This window comes from Procambarus clarkii, chromosome 70, assembly GCF_040958095.1.
Source record: "Procambarus clarkii isolate CNS0578487 chromosome 70, FALCON_Pclarkii_2.0, whole genome shotgun sequence".
NCBI lineage: Eukaryota > Metazoa > Arthropoda > Malacostraca > Decapoda > Cambaridae > Procambarus > Procambarus clarkii.
The window spans coordinates 20,931,284-20,953,655 of NC_091219.1; the positions used below are offsets into that span (position 1 = coordinate 20,931,284).

Consider the following 22,372-nt stretch of genomic DNA (forward strand, 5'->3'; position numbering starts at 1 on the left):
AACATTACACATCATCCTATGCAACCAAATGCAACTTCCTCTTCAATGTTCTACAAAAAAAGGGGGGCCGGTATAGTAATGGAAATGTTATATACATTCCTGTGTTTATATAGTTGAGACAATTGAGATTTTCTGGAGTAATTAGATGTTCATTTTAATAGATGTCTGATATGATCAGTACTAGACAACTGTGTGTGTGAATTTATTGCTGAAACTGCCTACGAGAATAAGATTAAATTCAATATATAAAAGTTCTGTTTAATAAAACAATGTTTTGAATCCTTAGTTAATCTATGTTTTTAAAGATTTCCTTCTTAATTGAAAGCTCTAAACACGGCTATACTCTATATTGCTTAGAGTAAATACTTTATCTAGTCCTGTGGACTTGCTTATTTGAATTGTTATATTTGCTAAGTAACTGCCTTCCTGGTGACCACTAAACCAAGTAACTTGTCCCAGTCACCAAGTTTGTTCATCTTGGTGACGATGTCTAATCAAAATGAACATAGATTTGTTCATCTGTAGGCACAATTTGATTATCTAGTGATTGCAAAGAACGTATCTAGAATACCTCACATTCTGTTATTATCAGTTAGGTTCTACCTAATCACTGCCTCAACTAATTCCTCCAAAAGGAAGCTGGGTGGTAAGCTGTGTATTTAGTGCCAAGCCCTGTGATTGGCTGTGTTGTGGCAATCATTTAGTTACGTCGCCTGTGATTGGCTGTGCTGAGACACGCGTGCAGAAAGCTGGCCCTGAAGAATTGGAGGCCATGATTATGAGAGCTTAAGAAAGTTTAGTTTACATTCTGTGAAGGATGGGAAGTGACGTGACGGAGGTGGACAAGTGTATGACAAGTTATAAAAAAAATGGAGTTTACAATAAGGTTTACAATACACCAACACAAAAAATAGAACACTAAACAATGGATATAAATTCCATAAGTTTACATTCAGGAAAGACCTGGTTTAAAATTGGGTTGGAAATAAGGTTGTTGACTTATGGAACAAATTACTGCGTTACATATAGACTTGTGGTCGATATATTGTTTCAAGTGTAGGTTAGATATCTACATGAAAAGTCTTGGTGGATATAAAAATCAGCTACGTAGAATGGACCAACAGGCATTATAATGCTTCTTTGGTTTTACTGTAATGACCGGTCCGTGGTTGGCTATTGGAAAATGTGTATAATGAAAAAATGCACAAATTGTATGCATTTAGTGAATTGGTCTGTGATTGGCTGTGTTGGGACATGCATGTAGTGGTGTGGTCTGTGATTGGCTGTGTTAGGACATGCATGTAGTGGTGTGGTCTGTGATTGGCTGTGTTGGGGCATGCATGTAGTGGCGTGGTCTGTGATTGGCTGTGTTAGGACATGCATGTAGTGGTGTGGTCTGTGATTGGCTGTGTTAGGACATGCATGTAGTGGTGTGGTCTGTGATTGGCTGTGTTGGGGCATGCATGTAGTGGTGTGGTCTGTGATTGGCTGTGTTGGGGCATGCATGTAGTAGCGCAACCCATCCTCTTAAAAATAACGTCACTTTTGGCTCGTATGCGCACTATGGCCAAATTTGGACGTAATTTGAAATGAAATCGACTCACAAAAGTGACGTTCTGTTTCGTTTTCTATTTGAGTCGTCCGGCGTATGCGCAGAGGTTATGAGAGGACACTTTAAATTAACGTTTTTCATAACGTTTTGAAACTTTATGAGAATTTCCTGCCCACCTAACCTGTCAGAGGACCCTTAACTTACTGTTGTTGACAAAAAAAATCCCAAATTTATTTTCATATTTTTTTCATTTTCAAATTACGTCCAAATTCGGCCATACAGGCAAACGGCCAAAAGCGACGTTCTTTTTAAGAGGACAGGTTGTTGACCCACGTGGTGTCCTGTGCCCAGGTCAGGACTGTATCTCCCTTGATTCTCGTCGCTCTGTGGGATGTACCCTTTCCCCGGCAGCCTTATGGCCGTGCCCAGTGCACTGCTTCACTGCCATGGGAGAACATATCACGATGGCCGACTTCACTAGTTGGGTCAGTTTCGATACAGAGCACATTACAGTCTGTTCACTATATTCAGTCTCAATAGGATAACCAGAAATATTAATTTCTGCTACACTTGCTCACCTCACTGGTTACTATAGATGTGTTCAGCGTCAACAAACTAGTACTCAGAGCCTCTTCGTTGGCACATAAATAAAACACTCCCTCTGTAGGGTCACAGTCCAAGTTCCACCTGCCTCTCTACAGGCGACAATCAGAAGGAGCAGTCGCTTACCGTGACCTTGGTGATGTATTCACTAGTTTCTTCAACAGTTATTCCTTGCTGATTCACACACACCGAGTCATTACAACGTTCGACGCTCACTGGTCGGGACTCTCACTAGGCTCCGACGGTCAGTCCATACGCGTTGACCCACAAAGGTCCAAATGATAGTACTTGCGACTCCCTCCACTGAATCTGGTATGCTATTGAGTCTCTTCCACTCTTAGCAGATCTCTTCGTCGACGATACTCGTACGACCTTATCCAGAAAGGTCCCCTTGACGCCTTAGTGTGGTCGGAGACTTGTTGCCTCTCTTCTGGGCTCAACTCACCACTTAAGATACAAATTTGCCAATTTTCGCGAGAGCGTCCAAGGTCACAACCTCCTCGTCCGAAGTCTAGCTGAACAGTGAGCCGGGCTTTGCTCCTTGTGGCGGGATCGGTGCCCGTCGATGACGTCACAGAAAGCTCGTTGCTGATTGGCCGAGCACATGAACTACAACCAATCACCTCTCACATTATATGAGCTTGAGGCATGTGTCGCGGCGTCCCACTAAGTCCCAGATGAATTGTTTTCCGCCCGGGAGCCATTTTGTTTTACAACCTGCCACAATTTACCCCTGACGGCCAAATATTACGCAAGATTGTGTGTAAGAATCGTTCCTTCTTAACTTAAATTACAGCTTGAGCAATCTGCGATCTTTCTAGGTGGGTGGAAATGGTCCTTGAGGCCGGAAAGGTCTGTTATTAGACGGCGATCATAACACTGTTGGGGCATGCATGTAGTGGCGTGACCTGTGATTGGCTGTGTTGGGGCAGGCATGTAGTAGCGTGCCCTGTGATTGGCTGTGTTGTGGCATGCATGTAGTAGCATGACCTGTGATTGGCTGTGTTGGGGCAGGCATGTAGTAGCATGACCTGTGATTGGCTGTGTTGGGGCAGGCATGTAGTAGCATGACCTGTGATTGGCTGTGTTGGGGCAGGCATGTAGTAGCATGACCTGTGATTGGCTGTGTTGGGGCAGGCATGTAGTGGCGTGACCTGTGATTGGCTGTGTTGGGGCAGGCATGTAGTGGCGTGACCTGTGATTGGCTGTGTTGGGGCAGGCATGTAATGGCGTGACCTGTGATTGGCTGTGTTGGGGCAGGCATGTAGTAGCGTGACGTGTGATTGGCTGTGTTGTGGCATGCATGTAGTAGCATGACCTGTGATTGGCTGTGTTGGGGCAGGCATGTAGTGGCGTGACCTGTGATTGGCTGTGTTGGGGCAGGCATGTAATGGCGTGACCTGTGATTGGCTGTGTTGTGGCTTGCATGTAGTAGCGTGACCTGTGATTGGCTGTGTTGGGGCAGGCATGTAGTGGCGTGACCTGTGATTGGCTGTGTTGGGGCAGGCATGTAATGGCGTGACCTGTGATTGGCTGTGTTGTGGCTTGCATGTAGTAGCGTGACCTGTGATTGGCTGTGTTGTGGCATGCATGTAGTAGCGTGCCTGTGATTGGCTGTGTAGTGGCATGCATGTAGTACCGTGACCTGTGATTGGCTGTGTTGTGGCATGCATGTAGTAGCGTGCCTGTGATTGGCTGTGTTGTGGCATGCATGTAGTAGCGTGCCTGTGATTGGCTGTGTAGTGGCATGCATGTAGTACCGTGACCTGTGATTGGCTGTGTTGGGGCATGCATGTAGTAGCGTGCTTGTGATTGGCTGTGTTGGGGCATGCATGTAGTAGCGTGCTTGTGATTGGCTGTGTTGGGGCATGCATGTAGTAGCATGACCTGTGATTGGCTGTGTAGTGGCATGCATGTAGTAGCGTGACCTGTGATTGGCGAACGGGTCCGTGGTGGCCAAGACGCTGGGGGCCAGCACACACTCACTCACCTTCCACTTGCAGACGCAGGCGTGGGGACAGGCCGCGCGGGCCACGCCGCCCACCAGGAGGGTGAGCAACACCACCAGCGCCGCCCCCGAGCAGCGCCCGACACCCACGCCCGTCATTGGGGGGCCCTGCTCATCCCGGTACGCCCATGCCCACGCCTGTAGCACCAGGCGCCCGCGCGGTCACCATCGCCGCCACGCTTCACTCATCGCTGGCGGTGGTGGGGCTCCCAGCGGCCGACACGCGGGGCATTGGGGGGTTCGTGACCTCTGAGATGGGCGGGCGGGTCACCACCCCCGGGTAGCTACCGCCACACGGGGGCCACCACTACCACACGAGGACACTACCACAACCACCACACTGACGTCTTCCCTTACATCCTTCAGCACCTGGCAGCCAGCGTCCCTTCCTCAGTGCCTCTCTAGTCGTCTGTGAAAGGAAAAGAACTAGTGAAGGAGAGTATAGCGCAGAAAGAAACAAAAAATGGCACATATAGAAGCTTTGGGTTGCCCATTGCCATTCTAATTTGGTTTACAATAGAATACATTATTATTTGGAACCCAGACTCCTAAAATGATAGAACTTATTGCAACAGTTTAGTAGAACGTGCAACAATGAACTAGTGCAGCCAACAAGGTCAATGTTGAGCGCTGTTAAGCCAGTAAAGGGCATGAAAAAAGGCACAAGCCAGCCTACACATCCCTAGGCCTAGAGTACCACATATATGTGCTTTATTTGTCCTAAGATAGTGTATATTAGGCCTAGGCTTGCTTCGGCAGGTTACGTTAGGTTATTTAATGTTATTGAGTTACTTTTGCATATTTAATGATCTCATTTGAGCTAATTAATAACACAAAACGTGAACTTCTTTGGACCCCATTATCCATTTTTATATATTAAACCCAACAGCTGCTATAAGAACCATTATTACAGGAAGACTGGCTGTATTAATAACATAATAAGAGTCAACAACTATCCAAGTAATATAATAATGGACTATAAGACCATTAGTTGAAGGAAGGTGCGTGGGTACTGCAAGTGACTGATCCTATCTCAACAGATACAAGATGAAGATTATGACAAATGGAGGAACAGGAGACCTAAGAACCAGAGCCAGAGCCTCCTTTAACAGAGCAAAAGAAAAAAGTTGTGATTATAGCCAGGAACGTTAGCAATAAATACAATAAAGTTGTTGATTTATATTTGGCCGAGGTGAGGGTCGACTTACACCGTCCAGGTCTGGCCACATTGGACATAACAAATGCAGGCGATGAGTCACAATAACGTGGCTGAAGTATGTTGACCAGACCACACACTAGAAGTTGAAGGGACGACGACGTTTCGGTCCGTCCTGGACCATTCTCAAGTCGATTGTCAAGACAATCGACTTGAGAATGGTCCAAGACGGACCGAAACGTCATCGTCCCTTCAACTTCTAGTGTGTGGTCTGGTCAACATAACAAATGACCCCGAGAAAATAGAACATATTATCTAGAACAACATAGGATGACCAGAATCAATCGATCCTCTCAATTAATAGTTCATGTTTTGTACGTTATTGTAACCAACATACCAAACGCAAAGTGTTATGATAAGTAACGACTCACTAGGCAGTAATTATCAGAATAAGGCACAAGTATCCAGGTTTTCATATGCATCGGATGGATTGGTTAGGTGGGCCGCTTGCACGTTTCTGGTTAGATAAGTCGGATGGATTTCGAACGGAGTGTCAAATCAAGAAGTCGGAAGCTTGCCAAGGAGGTGTTAGCCAGCCAAGCCAGCAGAGGGCAGCGAGGAAACGATCGAGGCCTCATCTGGATGAAGAGTATCGACAGGGGAGATATGAGCAGGTATTGAACGTATCAACCCAGGTCAGAACCCGCAACGATAACTATATACTAAGAAAGTTTCAGGAAGGATGTGGGAAAGTATAGGTTTGGTTCCCGGAAAAAGTATATGGAGCTGGAGCCCCTGGTTCGTTGTTGCCTTCAACCTCGTTCTGACAGTTCCTGCGACGGCGCTGGAACCAATCGTAACGGGGTTTGCCTTTCCAATCGAGATTTTCGGCGCCGTGGAGAGCGGGGGGGGGGACCTGCTGCATGGGTAACAGCTTCCCATATCAACTTACCCTGGCTTTGCGCCCTGGAGAGGCCACTCCAGACCGACAACCAGAGCGCAACTCCATTGTCTCCTGAGACTGATGGATGCCTACTAATACTACTACTATGGAACAGCTAGTTTTAAACTGGCTTGAGGGATACACAATTGGGAGGGTTGAAGGAGGGAGAAGATCTAGATGGGTACCGCCCTGGACTGACCGATAAGTCCGCTTTGATGACTCTTACATACTAAGATGTTACAAGACAAGATTTAAGAGTAGATCTTCCACCCAGAATTTTGTTGTTGCTTCAACAGAAAGAAGTTGCATCAAAGCTCACCATTATGAACTCACCCAAATCTACATTATTATCTACGTTTGAATTAAAAACTTTCCCTACAAGTGAGTTTAGAGCTTGAGCTAGTAATTTAGAAAGTTTATATGAAACACAACCTATTCTATTGACCACAGGCGTGACTAGAGTATTAGGCTCATGAGGATTACAAACCCATATATGAGGATACGGACGACTCAAGTATCATTATTTGTTTTTATTACATGAGTAATTACCTTCCACCAATTGTTAGATTTTTTAAACAGCTGTTAAAAATATGCACATAGAGCACGAGAGAGTGCACGATAGAGCACCAGTAATGTAAGGCACATGAGTGAAATCTCTAAGTGATAGGGATTTCACTTATGTAATCCCTCAGCAGGAGTGAGAGGAGTGAGCTCTCTAAATATAAAGCCCAAGACAGACCACCAACACAACAAGATAGAGCACAGAGCACCGTAATGTAATATGCTATGCAATAACATAGCCCAAGTGTGAGTCATTTTAAAGTAAGGCTCAAGTGAAAGTATCATAATATAAGGCACACCTGAGAAAGTACACTCGATATAAAGTATAAGAGCAAAGTTCCCTAAATATAAGGCCGATGAGAGATCACACACATACTATAAGGTGCAAGAGACAGAGCTCCCAATATTTTAGCCACAAGAGACAGTCTTGCTGTACCTTACAACATAAGGTACAAAAGGAAGCACAATATGACAGTATGGCGCACAAGTGGGAGACCACAAGTCTACTGTCTCTATGTCTACGTCTACTTACTCTCTATGTCTACGTCTATTTTGTCACTATGTCTACGTCTACTATGTCACTGTGTCTACGTCTACTGTCACTGCGTCTACATCTACTATGTCTTTCCCTGTAAGCTGCTGTGGAATGAATCTTGTTATTATTATTATTATTATTAAATTAGTAGAAGTAGTAGTAGCAGTAGTAGTAGTAGTAGTAATATTAGTAGTTATAGTACCAGTAGCAGAAGTAGTATTTTTGTTATACACATTGTTTATCGGTTGGTGATAACAGGAGGTGGATGTTATCTCGACAGGTTATCGACTGCTGGGCGAGGATGGTGGCAATACATTGGATACCATTTAGTGTTATTAACCATTCATTCGCCAGATATTTTAATTGCTGGAGTGAATGGATGTTTGGATTGCCAACCTGTTGGTAAAACGAGTTAGATTATTTGGCAAGTTTTTAATAACGGGAGCGTCGAAATTGCCCCGTTAGTGGCCAGGGAGGGGGGGCGTGTCTGGGAGCAGGCGCAGCATCTCTTCTCCGGTGTGATGCTCAACAGGATGGGGGGGGGGGGCGGGGAGACGTTACCTTGGGGCCCAGTTGACACATTATCCAACCGTAACGTTGGAACAACGTTTGTTCAACGTTGAATTGACGTTGCTCCTCGGTAGTGTGATGTACTGGCCTGTGGGCACAATATCCAACAGTGGGATATTGGCTCAAAATTGAATCGGCGTTTTCAGTGTTAATTCAGTGTTGAATGAGCATTGTTGACGCTGATTTCGCTTTGAATTAGTGTTGCTCTTGAATACTGTGGTCACCGCCTGTAGGGGAGGGGGGGGGGAGGTAATCGTAGTAGAAACACAGACTATCCACATCTGTTTTGTGTTGGTGGGTTAGGTTATCTGGCACTGGGCTTGGGCCGATTGAGTCTACCTTAACCCCCCCCCCCCTTCCCCAACCCCCTGGGAGCATATCTGGGCATAATGACCTTGATGTAACGTTGGATCAACGCTCTAAACGTTGATCCAACGTTCAGTTAACGTTACTCAAACACGTGTACCGGCTGTATTATGTTAACTTCTCACAAGGTCTGTGACTCGTCCCGTATTTGTCCAACACCTGTAAATAAGTCGGTGAATCCCAAATGAGATGGATCTAAATTTTAGATCCATTTCATTTGGGATTTTAGATTCCAAAATACCCCTTGTGTCTTAGTGGGGCGCGACCTTCCGTCAGCAAGGATATATACAAACTATTTAGTTGCATAAGGACTCTACAGTGGGGCAGTTACAGCCCCGCTCCTGTGCCAGGCAAGTCCACTATGGGCTCACCATAACCTGTGCTGCTTGCAACTTGTCGTTCAGAGTAGATAAGTCTGAAACAACAACAAAAGTTGCATAAATATCGCTGACAGTTGGTATAGTACTGGGCTGTTAGTGGCTGATGACCACCAGGCTTACATTCGAATCCCTGAGGGATGATCAGAGTAGTGTGGGACATTGCACATTATGTATGTTAAAAACAGGCTCTCCTTTTCCTGTGTACATTAATATGTCCTGTGGAACTATGCCTGCCACAATCCCCATAGTCCTATGTGACCCAAGTAAACATGAAGACATTGTCCAAGGAGTCACTGTTGACGACAACCTGCAATGTGAACGCCCTCAATAATTTCCAGAGATAGAGAGAAAGTTTCCATCACCCCAGGTCGCTTTAGCGTGCACCCCTGATCTGGAGGTGTTCCCCAGACCTGGGGGTGTTCCCCAGACCTGGGGGTGTCCCCCAGACCTCGGGGGAACACCCCAGACCACCTCGCCAGACCCTGTAAGAGTGACAGGAAGGCTCTCAGCCTGCTAAGAGGAGTCAGGAGTCGTGTACTGGTGTCCCCCACCTGTGAACAAATGTGCTCCAGCACCTGCAAGATTGTGACACATGTCGGCGCTCCAGCTTCACAGTCATCTCTGGTAACTGGTCTCATGTGCTTCTATTATGGATAAAACCAAATTGCTTTTACTTAATAATTCTTATCAAGGTGGTTTTTCTAATCTCTCAGTCAATGAAATGTTGTTAATAGATCATACCAACAATTGAGAGGTTGGATAGTGATCTATTGCAGCGTACTGGTCTATTGGTTTTATATTTCTGAGCCGCGGCAATCTCTAGCATTCTTCCAGATTAGTGCTGCAGCTTCACAGCCTAGGGGAATCCCAAACCCGAGCTGATTAGGCTTCAGCAAGATTGCCGCTTCCTGACTGCTAGATCTCACAGCAGCCTTAGCTACGAGGCGTCGGAGGGTGTTGCTAACGGCAATGGGCCTGATTCCCCTATCCTTCTTCTTTAGTAATACAATAATATTATATGAACATTAATGGCACTAACTAATGTAGTATAATAAGATATATTCGTCTACTGACCGGCAGTAAAAATATACCAGTTTTTACGAATATATTGTAACTCCCGATCGGAAAGTCAACGTAAACGTCTAGATAATTAACATATAGCAAGCAAATTATACTACGACTTTGCTACGGTCTACGAGAAGTAAAGTTCAAAAGCTTTACGGAGCACAGGTAGCGTCGTAGGAGCACAGGTAGCGACGTAGAAGCACAGGTGTTGAGGTCGACACAGCTGCCTCGCTCCTCACATCTGTAGGGTAAGGAAGGAAAGATATCATTAGTTTCTTAATGCCGGAAAGGGAGGGAAGGGAAGGGTACAGAGGGATAGGGAGGGATGAAGGAAGAGTTTGGTGGAAAAACCTCTGTGCCCATCCCTCTCCCACCTGTCAGGTCACCATACCCATCCTCACCCACCCCATCATTTTTTTTTAAGGAATCGATCCAACCGTTAAAAAAACGGTGTATTATCAAAATAAATGCACCGTAATATAGACGTTCTCTGCTCATCTGCCTCGATAACATAGGTGGCGATTGCTTAGGTTCTGGTTTGGTAAATCAGTTGTATTTATTACGTTGTGGGAAATCACGAGACCTGTTGGGCATACATCACGACTTTATATATAATACAGGTCTTGGTGAAGATTGTGCCACCTGTGATGAGTGATGATTGTTGTTCTCACTGATCAATGATGATTGTGATCCCAACCAGAAGAGATGATTGTGTTCCCAACGAGGAAAGATTATTGTGATCACAACGAGAAGAGATTATTGTGATCACAACGAGAAGAGATGATTGTGACCCCAACGAGAAGAGATGATTGTGACCCCAACGAGAAGAGATGATTGTGATCCCAACGAGGAGACATGATTGTGATCCCAACGAGGAGAGATGATTGTGATCCCAACGAGGAGAGATGATTGTGATCCCAACGAGGAGAGATGATTGTGATCCCAACGAGGAGAGATGATTGTGATCCCAACGAGGAGAGATGATTGTGATCCCAACAATAAGAGATGATTGTGACCCAACGAGAAGAGATGATTGTGATCCCAACGAGAAGAGATGATTGTGATTTCAACGAGAAGAGATGATTGTGATCCCAACAATAAGAGATGCACACCTGAAAAGGATATCCGGAGTTTTTCTACTCCCCAAGCCCGGTCCGGGCCCAGGATCGACTTGTGAGAGCTTGGTCCAACAGGCTGTTGCTTGGTGCGGCCCGCAGGCCCACATACCCACTACAACCCAGGTTGGTCCGGTACTTTTTGCAAGAACTTATTTAAGTGTCTCTTGTTTCCGACGATAATCCACATCCATCTTTGTTCCAGCAATATTTTTAATGCTTGCTGGAAGGGTATTAAACAGCCGTGGACCTCTGATGTTCAGACAGTGCTCTCTGATTGTGCCTATGGCACCTCTACTCCACATTGGTTATATTCTGCATTTCCTTCCATATCTTTTGCTCCAGGGCGAAGGGTGCTTGAAAGCTGAGTGGATAGCACTACGGATTCGTAGTCCTGAGGTTCCGGGTTCGATCCCCGGTGGAGGCGGAGACAAATGGGCAAAAAGTTTCTTTCACCCTGATGCCCCTGTTACCTAGCAGTAAATAGGTATCTGGGAGTTAGACAGTTGCCACAGGCTGCTTCCTGGGGGTGTGTAACAAAAAAGGAGGCCTAGTCGAAGACCGGGCCGCAGCGGATGCTAAACCCCGAAATCATCTCAAGAAAACCTCAAGATAAGATAACCAGTATGTTGTTATATTACTTTTCAAATTCGGGACCTGGCCCTCCAGTATCTTCCTTTTATATATTATTTGATACCTTTCTCGTCTCCTTTTCAGAGAGTACATTTAGAGACCTTTGAAACGGTCCCAATAATTTAGATGTCTTATCATTTCTTTGCGTGTCGTATATGTTCTCTGTATTCTCCCTAATTCAGATATCTCTCCCGCTCTGAAAGGGGAACTGAGTACTGAGCAGTACTCAAGACGGGACAATACAAGTGATTTAAATAGCGTTGTATATTTGCTGGGTTAGGTTCACTAAATGTCAAGTGGTCAGACATCGTAATTCTTAAATCTTTTAGATGTTACATTCCATCTATGAGTAGGTCTGATTGTGTCCTGAACCCTGTGGTTCGTTCATGGTCCTCGTTCCCACCATACTTCAGTTCCTGGAATTTATCACCGTTAAACATCATGCTATTTTCAGTTGCCCAATCGAAGACTTTATTCATATCGGGTAATAATTTTTCAGTGTGATTTACAGAGGAATTTTTCATGCTGATTTTTTAATCATTTGCAAAAGATGACATGAAGCTGTGACTAATACTTTTGTCTATATCCGAGATAAAAATGAGAAATAGCAGTTGTGCATAGACTATGCCCTGGAGTACAGAGATTTTCACTGCACTTGGGCATGATTTTATTTGATTGACTATTACTCTCTGCATTCTGTAGAAAGTTGAAAATCCAACGCCCCGTTTTCCCGTTATTGCTATTTATCTCATTTTATGGGTTATCACTCCATAGGTTACACTTGTCGAATGCCTTTGGAAAGTCTGTGTATACAACACCTGCATTTTGTTTTTGTTCTAAGGTTTCTGTGATTTTGTCATAATGGTTGAGTAACTGTGACAGACACGATCTTCCCACTCTAAATCCATGTTGTCCTGGGTTGTGTAGGTCATTCTTATCCATTAAACTTGAAATTTGATTCCTAATCACTCTTTCAAAAATTTCTATGTGTGATGTTAGAGCAACTGGTCTATAATTTTTTGCCAAAGCTTTACCACCTCCTCCGTGTCGAAGAGCTGTATCTGCTGATTTAAGGATTTAAGTGCAACTGGTATCTTGCCTATATCTAGGCTCTTTCTGCATATTACAGTGAGCGCTCGTGTTACCGGTACTTTCATTTCATGATCAAATGAAAAGTATTCATTCCTTTATGAATATTGTACTCCACGTCAGGACCTGAGGCTGAGTACTTGGGCATGTTGTTAATTTATCTTTCCAAGTCATCTGTGCTCGTGTTAGCATCAGTTATATTATCTGGAGTTTGGATGTTATTCATAAAGAAACTGTCTGGAACTTCAACTAGTATGTTGTTTATTGGGGTGCTGAACATAGCCTCATACTAATGAACAAATCCACAAGGGCCGTGACGAGGATTCGAACCTGCGTCCGGGAGCATCCCAGACACTGCCTTAATCGACTGAATGTCTGGGATGCTCCTGGCCGCAGGTTCGAATCCTCGTCACGGCCCTTGTGGATTTGTTCATTTGATGCATCACGTTAGTGTGATGACCAGACCACACACTAGAAGTTGAAGGGACGACGACGTTTCGGTCCGTCCTGGACCATTCTCAAGTCGACTTGAAAATGGTCCAGGACAGACCGAAACGTCGTCGTCCCTTCAACTTCTAGTGTGTGGTCTGGCCAACATACTTCAGCCACGTTATTGTGACTCATCGCCTGCACGTTAGTGTGATCTCTGTGTGTGTGATAGGCTCATACTAGCCTTTTCTTACTGTACTAATTTCTTTGTCATACTAGGCAGGAAGGTCAGGATAAGGATGTGGGATGGGACGGGGGTTGGGGGAAGGAATGGTAGAAGGCAGCGCCCAGTGATGACCTGAACCTTCGTGTGTCTCAAGTCAGACTTGGTCTGCAACACTTAATTCCTCGGCAATAGTAAACTTTATCATCACCAGCTTTACCTAAAGTGTCGGTTGGGTCAGTGAGGGGATACCATAGGAGGGTTTACCATGGTGAGGGCTACCATGGTGAGGGACTACCATGGTGAGGGGCTACCATGGTGACGGGCTACCATGGGAGGGGCTACCATGGGAGGGGCTACCATGGTGAGGGGCTACCATGGTGAGGGCTACCATGGTGAGGGGCTACCATGGTGAGGGGCTACCATGGGAGGGGCTACCATGGGAGGGGAGACCAAGAGAGGCGCAACCATGAAGGGTTTAATGAGGGGGCTACCATGAGAGTGGCTATTATGGGAGAGGACTAACATGGGAGGATTAGTGAGGGGGCTACCATGGGAGAGGCTACCATGGGGGTATTAGTGAGGGGAGAGGATGGGAGGAGACATCATGGGAGGGATCACAGAGGTTCTGTCTGTAGGAAGTCGATCGTTATCTTAAAGAAGTGTTCGGATTTGGAGAGCTCTCTGGGACACAGATGGGGGGGGAGGGGGAGGAGGAGGAGGTGTGGGGTTGGAGGAGGAGGAAGAGGAGGAGGAGGAGGGGGGGGAAGGAGGAGGAGAGACTGGCAAGGAAGAAGGCTTGCGTTCACCCGCGGTTTTTGCCGCAGTATTAAAGTACAGTCATCAGAGGAAAAGTTTCACAGACATGAACAAGTCCACGCACACACTCACACGCACTCACACACTCACACACAGTCACACACTCACACACGCTTTCGCACACTCACATACTCACGGTCTCGCGCACCAACTCACTGAAACACTCACGCTCTCACATACTCACCCTGTCACGCACTCACACATTCACCCTCTCGCGCACTCACACACTTACTCTCACACAAGCATAGAAAACATGTTGGCTCTCTGCTGACTAAAACCGTATCGCCGAAGTTCATCATTCATCAGCGGTATAGCCATGAACTGCTGACCTCCCCGCAGGTAAAGTGGCTGACATGAGAAGCTCCTACTCGACTGTATCAGTAGAGAAGAGCTGCTTCAACCAGCTCAAAAGGACCGAGTGTGTCAAGGAACTGCTCAACGCCCCCGTCCCATCCCAAATCCTTATTCTGACCCCTTCCTAGTTCTATATAGTCGTAATGGCTCGGCGCTTTCCCTTGAAACTTCCCTTCCGTCTAAGATATTAACAAAGATATTGGAAGTGAGAGAAGATATCTTAGGTTATCCTAACATCGTAATATCTGGCTCACACATGCAGAGGAAGGAAGCGTGTACGCCTCTTGGACAATCCTTAGAGCCCTGCTGGATCATAAAATATCCAGTAAGCGAGGGGATATATTCCGGCCCATCAAAACAGATAATGGCTCATAAACTTTCAGGAAAAGAAACCCCAGATTCGTTAATTTCTCGCTCCCAGACATGGAAGTTGTAGGTAAGAGAGCGCTCTCAAACCACGCCGTTAGCTTGGAGCGTTATAGAGCTATCAAGCTCTGCAGAGGTCATTAAGGCCACAGCAAGAGCTTACTGACCAACCGGCAAGAACGCTATAGTCATGAACATAGTCCAGGACTGAAGTGAACTCTCAAGTGTATGTACCCCGAGAAGCGGTTTACACCTCGCCGATTGTAGTGAGTATCCCTCTGTAGGAGTATCCCTCTGTAGGAGTATCCCCCTGTAGGAGTATCCCCCTGTAGCACACACCCCCTGCCAGTACTAACTCTTCACATGGACTATGGTAGCTGCATAAACGCAGGTGTATCTAGAAAACCAAATACAAAACAGTGTTATGGTGCTATGGTATGACAAATCAGCTTGCGCCGATGGGGACTTTTTTTTATAGCATTGTCACTATACACTCTCGTGTTCGTGAGAATATCCTCATAGTGCACCCAAAGTGTGCCGGTACAGGCTACTGATCACATGAGATAACATTCCTGAGAAATAGGGATTTTTTTTCGCATCAGGTAGCAAGCTCTTGAAACACAGTGTTCAACCCTATTAGGGAAGCTGCAGAAATAGAGGCGTATCTAACCTTCTTAATACATTTTTGCTTTTAAATCTGCAAAAAAAGTGTTCTAAACAGTGTGGCATGGAAACTGCCAGGATCAGGTTGAGATACTGTTACCTGTGACAAGTGTATGCAGCTGAGGAATCACTTCGACTGGTTTACACGTCCAACTCGTGTAAACTGTATGAGAAGGAACTGGGCCATGATCTCACACACACACACACACACACTGCACCTCCAGGAGAGCAACCCTTCACACCTACTGTGAGGTGTCTGCAGCTTTGCAATAGACCCGGTTCCGGGTTCTTGACGAAATCATCATGCTCCTTTAATAACTTTACAGTACAGACCACTGGGTGCTTGCCCATCTTGCCAGATGTAATTCTTGATGGGGTCTTGGCTAGCTCCTTAAATGGTTATATACCATAGTATGTTAATAGATTTTTTTTTACATACAATTAAATAAACAAACCAAGTAAAAATTACATCAACTCAAGTCTGAACTCATGCCAAAAATCCAATTTAACCCAACCCCCCCCCCAACCTTAACTAACCCAACCCCCACCAACCTTAACTAACCCAACCCCCCACCAACCTTACCTACCCACCCCCCAACCTTAACTAACCCAACCCCCCACCAACCTTACCTACCCCCCCCCAACCTTAACTAACCCAACCCCCACCAACCTTAACTAACCCAACCCCCCCACCAACCTTACCTAACCTCAACTAGACGGAGCTCTGTGCTCAACCAGACGGAGCTCTGTGCTCAACCAGCCGGAGCTCTGTGCTCATGACCCACTACTGGGCTTCACACATACTGAAGGGTGGGGAGGCTCCACTAAGGCTCCTCACCATCCACCAATTGCTATATAAACACACTGATAAATAGGAAGTTTTTGGAGAATTTAATAACATGTTTATATTATTAATTTTCAAACCATATTAAGTAACCTGCGCTACTCCCCTTCCACCATCTCTTCTCTCTCTCTCTCTCTCTCTCTCTCTCTTTTCCGTTCCATCCTTCCCACTCCCTCCGTCACCTCCGCTAAATAATTGTAACCAATTTACAATACCACGCGTTGATTAGTCGATAACTTTCCTTTCTCCTTTATTAAGGTCTCTCGGTGTCCGCCCTCGCTATCTTTACCGGTGTTGTTTCTCTCTCTCTCTCTCTCTCTCTCTCTCTCTCTCTCTCTCTCTCTCTCTCTCTCTCTCTCTCTCTGTCACCAGTACTCCGTCCGGGTCTCTAACCCCAGTGCCGTGCCCTTAACAACTTACCGTGACCCCAACAACTGACTGTGACCCCAGCAAGTGACTGTGACCCCAGCAAGTGAATGTGACCCCAGCAAGTGACTGTGACCCCAGCAAGTGACTGTGACCCCAACAACTGACTGTGACCCCAGCAACTGACTGCGACCCCAACAACTGTGACCCCAGCAACTGACCGTGACCCAACTAGTGACCGTGACCCCAGCAACTGACCGTGACCCCAGCTAGTGACCGTGACCCCAGCTAGTGACCGTGACCCCAGCAAGTGACCGTGACCCCAGCAAGTGACCGTGACCCCAGCAAGTGACCGTGACCCCAGCAAGTGACCGCGACCCCATCAAATTGAAATCTCCAAGGAAGATAATATCTAGTGCTGGGTTCGCTAGATTATCAAGGATGTTCTCTATTTTGTGCATCTGCTCTGTGTATTCCTCAACCGTTGTATCTGACGGTTTATATATTAGAATAATAATTAAGTTATTTATTTTTCTGCCTTAATTCCAAGTACCTCTACCACCTCATTAGTTGAGTTTAGTAGCTCTGTGCATACCAGGTCCTCTCTAATATACAGACTTACTCCTCGATTTGACCTATTTTCTCTACCACATCTATATAAATTATAATTTGGAATCCAGATTTCACTATCCATGTAATCTTTCGTATGAGTTTCCGTGAATGCCCCAAATATTGAGTTTGACTCTATTAGGAGGCCATTTATGAACTTAACTTTATTTCTTGGCGGTATCCAAGAGCCAATTCATGATCCTGTAGGCACAACTAGGTGAGCACACACACACACACACACACACACACACACACACACACACACACACACACACACACACACACACACACACACACACACTACTCTCACCCAGCACCACCAACCATTCATCACTCTGCCCCTCCAAAGCTGCAGTAATGCAGATGTGTCGTTTGGGTGTTGAGGGAACGATCATCAGCTGACTGTGTGGGGTGTGTGTGTGTACTCACCTAGTGTGTCTGCAGGATCGTGAATTGGCTCTTGGATATCGCCTTTCTACCCTTTGGTTGTTAAAGCAATGACTCCTGTCCTTCTTCTCTATCATAACTAATGTTAAAGCTATTAATTGCAACCCGTTCTCGCAAATTCGTAAAGTCAATATTGACTTATTAACTACGTGCATAGGTGATATACTAAACATAATAGATACCCTTAAAAAGATTCATAGAAAACACCGACCTTACCTAACCTTGTTAGTATCTTAAGATAAGCATCTTATTGCTTCGTAATTACAATTATTACTTAACCTATACCTATTATAGGTTAGGTAATAATTGTAATTACGAAGCAATAAGATGCTTATCTTAACATACTAAGTAGGTTAGGTAAGGTCGGTGTTTTCTATGAATCTTTTTAAGGGTATCAATTATGTTAAGTATGTCACCTATGCACATATTTAATAAGTCAATATTGACTTATTAAATTTGCGAGAACGGGTTGATTAATTGTGTTTGCTTCCACAATGTGCTCGTTTATTTCAGTCCATTTCCCTACTACTCCCATACTTAAAGAAAACTTTCAAACACCTCTAGGACTCATTAGAGTTTCCAGCTTCCACCTATGTCCACTTGTTACGTTGGTATTCCGTGTGAACATTTCCTCTATTTCAACTCTGTCAATCCCCCTAAGTATTTTGTATGCTGCTAACATATCTCCCTGCTTTCTCGTTTTTTTCTAACGTCGTCAGGTTCAGTTCCTTCAGTCGCTCATCATATCCCATCTCACGGAACTCAGAGACTAGCCTCTGGCTAATCTCTGAGTTGCGTGAGATGGGATATTATATATAATATACCTTTTAATAAAATATTATACCTTTACGCATATATGATCACCATACTAAAAGAAGTTCCAGATTTAATTAGAGTTTCTATCACCATTTGTCCCCTGTTTATTACCAGTCGCATCACAATTAGCTTGAGACGTGATGCCTCCACTGATTTCCAAACACTGACTCTCACGTGTGTGTGTGTTTTTTTGTATGTGTGTGTTTTTCGTGTTTTTTTTCTCTCTCTTCTGCAGGCGGAGCGCTAATTACGATTGTGTTTGTTTTAGGAAAGAACTGGATGTTTGGCATTGTTTTTCTTGTGCTGTAATGAGAGGCATTAAGTGCTTTGGTTTTGTGTTCATTTGTATGCTCGTCGGGTTTGTGGATGGACGAGAACGTGTGCTTGCTGCTCGATAGATAGATAGGTAGATATACAAAGAGAATACAAATAGACACATATACAGACAGAATATAAATAGACAGATATCTAGACATATTAAAACAGGCAGATGTACTGTACACATGGAGATAGGTAGACATATATCTTGAGATTATCTTGAGATGATTTTGGGGCTTTTGTAGTACATACTACACTCCCCAAAAGGAAGAAAACCCGCTGGGTTGTTCATCCTGTCACTTGTACCCAGACACAGCTGGGACTTGCTTATCTGTCTCAAGTGAACAGCTCCTCAAACAAGAAGATTAACATCTGTCAACCTTATCTTGAGGCTATCTTGAGATGATTTCGGGGCTTTAGTGTCCCCGCGGCCCGGTCCTCGACCAGGCCTCCATCCCCCAGGAAGCAGCCCGTGTCAGCTGACTAACACCCTGGTACCTATTTTACTGCTAGGTAACAGGGGCATAGGGTGAAAGAAACTCTGCCCATTGTTTCTTGCCGGCGCCCGGGGTCGAACCCGGGACCACAGGATCACAAGTCCAGCGTGCTGTCCGCTCGGCCAACCGGCTCCCAGACAGACAGAGATGTCCTGACAAACACATGAATATATAGAAAGACAGGAAAACAGACATTCAGATAAGACATAGAAAGACAGAAACATATATTGACAGAGATATATATAGATAAAACACATAGAAACAGATATTTTCAGATATATACCTACAACATATATACAGAGACAGACAGATATCAGGTAAACAGGCACATAAACACACACACACAAACATGAACGAAATACAAGAGGTATTTCAAGTTAACTGACACATGCTGAAGCCATCCGAATTATATATTTGGGATCAATAGCAATAATCATTCTCATTTTATTAATAAATATAGATACCAAAAAAAAATCATAAATTATATAAATCATTAATAAAATCAAGAGCAAAATCATACAAATAAACTGATTGTATTAATAGCAATAATAATAATAATAATACGAATAATAATACGAATAATAATACGCAAAGAAATCCGAATAACGTAGTGGATTAATGAGAATATGAGGAGGGGCTGTGGAGAAGACTCGAACCTGCACACTGGATAATCCCAATGATTCCTTTGTGCATTTGAAGAGAAGTATTGGAGGAGGAACTCCAGGTCCACAGCCAGAGAGGAACGAGTCTATTCCCTCTGGGAGATCATTAACATATATCAGAAATTAGTGCTTCACTGATGCTAAATAGTTTGTCTTTGTTAACAGTGTCAATTCCTCTGAGAATTGTGTAGGTGGTGATCATGTCTCCCCCCCCCCTAACTTTCTTGTCTTCCAGGGACGTTAGGTTTATAGTTCCAGTAGCTTTTCCCTCGTAACTTATACCTTACAGTTCTAGGACCAGTCTGGTGGCATATCTGAATCATCTCTACCTTTGTCTTGTGTTTAACTAGGTATGGATTCCAGGCTGATCTGCATACTCTAGAAATGGTCTGACATATGTGGTATACAAAGTTCTGAAGGATTCCTTACACAGGTTTCTGAAAGCAGTTCTTTCGAAACTGAAAGCAGTTCTGATGTTAGCCAGCCTCGCATAGGCCGCTGGTGTTATTCTTTTGATGTGGGCTTCAGGAGACAGGTTTGGCGTGATATCAACTCTCAGATCTTTCTCTCTGTCCGTTTCGTGAAGTACTTCATCTCCCATTCTGTATCCAGTGTCTGGCCTCCTAGTTCCTCCTCCTAGTTTCATTACCTTAAATTTACTTGGGTTGAACTTTAGTAGCCATTTGTTGGTCCATTCCTTCAGTTTGTGTAGATCATCTTGTAACCTCATACTATCTTCCTCTGTCTTGATACTCCTCATAATTTTTGCATCATCAACAAACAATGAGAGGAACGAGTCTATACCCTCAGGGAGATCATTTACATATATCAGAAACAGCATAGGTCCAAGGACTGAACCCTGCGGAACTCCACTGGTTACACCTCGCCAATCTGAGACCTCACCCCTTACAGTGACTCGCTGTCTTCTGTTACTTAGGTACTCTCTTATCCAGTGGAGTACCTTCCCTTTCACTCCTGCCTGCATCTCCAGTTTGTGCGCGTGTGTGTGCGCGTGTGTGTGCGTGTGTGCGTGTGCGTGCGTGCGTGCGTGCGTGGCAGGAAGGGTTTGTATCACAGGGGCTTCCGAGGCGGGTATCCATAAGGCTTTAGTGACAACCACACTAGTCTTAAAATCACGGGCTTCCTTGCCCTATTACTTTCTCCTCCCCCCCTCCCCCTCCGCTCCTCTGAACATCCCCCCCTCCTCTGAACATCCCTTCCCCCTCCTCTGAACATCCCCTTCCCCTCCTCTCAACATCCCCTCCCCCCTCCTTCCCTCCCCATTTTTCTAAGACATTTTCTCAGTTGCTTTATTGTGGTTGAGACCCGACAAGGTGGGTTTAAGTTACCTCGTTATTGCATTTTACTCTATCACTTCATTTCCGTATTTCATCTGATATACTCCTGTTTCGGCAATTTGTGTTTCTCTCTTGTTCTGCTCTCTCTCTCTCTCTCTCTCTCTCTCTCTCTCTCTCTCTCTCTCTCTCTCTCTCTCTCTCTCTCTCTCTCTCTCTCTTACTCAAGACATCGAGAAATTTACCATAATCATGTTATGTGCCTTGGAATACCCAGATGAAGCCCACTGTCTTGTACCGACTTCACGTTATCCTGCCTAGCGAACACTTCTCATCCAACATACACACGTTATCCTGCCTAGCGAACACTTCTCATCCAACATACACACGTTATCCTGCCTAGCGAACACTTCTCATCCAACAAACACACGTTATCCTGCCTAGCGAACACTTCTCATCCAACAAACACCCGTTATCCTGCCTAGCGAACACTTCCCATCCAACAAACACCCGTTATCCTGCCTAGCGAACACTTCTCATCCAACAAACACCCGTTATCCTGCCTAGCGAACACTTCCCATCCAACAAACACACGTTATCCTGCCTAGCGAACACATATATATATCATACATTCTTCCGGTGCTAGGCGCCTGCGGTCTTTGGCGCACATTTCCCAGACTGTGAATGTTACCGTGTGGTTGTATCACACGGTATCACACGGTATCACACGGTATCACACTGTATCGGGCGAAGACCAGCCACGCCACCGGGAGAAGAGGATCCGTCTGGCCTGGATCAGTAGGCGGAGTGTCCCGTGATTGCTGTAATGCGAGGCGGCGGCAGGCGTTACTTTCTGGCTTCCCTTGAGGGTCCAGGATGGAGAGGGAGGGAGGGAAGCGAGAGAGAGAGGTAGCGAGGGAGAGAGGTAGCGAGGGAGCGAGGAAGCGAGGGAGCGAGGAAGCGAGGGAGAGAGGTAGCGAGGGAGAGAGGAAGCGAGGTTTTTGACACGGAAGAGGACTAAAGGGAGAGGGAGTGGGATAGTACGAGGATGGAGATTAGGTGTCCAATCGTCAGGCAAATATCTAATT

The 22,372-nt window shown here is 45.2% G+C and overlaps 1 protein-coding gene across 3 annotated transcripts in view; it reads right to left on the reverse strand.

The window, feature by feature from the left end:
• The window catches only part of LOC123775301 (leucine-rich repeat-containing protein 24), a 202,959-nt gene that overhangs the window by 8,030 nt on the left and 172,557 nt on the right, over positions 1 to 22,372 (reverse strand). Inside the window, exons 3-4 of one of the 3 annotated variants that reach the window (XM_069311626.1) lie at positions 9,896 to 9,980; positions 4,146 to 4,572 (exon numbers count right to left, since the gene is read on the reverse strand). In XM_069311626.1, the coding sequence (XP_069167727.1) occupies positions 4,146 to 4,262 (117 nt within the window). In that variant the 5' untranslated portion in view covers positions 4,263 to 4,572; positions 9,896 to 9,980. Of the gene's footprint in view, positions 1 to 2,130; positions 2,683 to 4,145; positions 4,573 to 9,895; positions 9,981 to 22,372 lie in introns of those variants that run through there. The other 2 variants (XM_069311627.1, XM_069311628.1) reach the window with 2 other exon arrangements.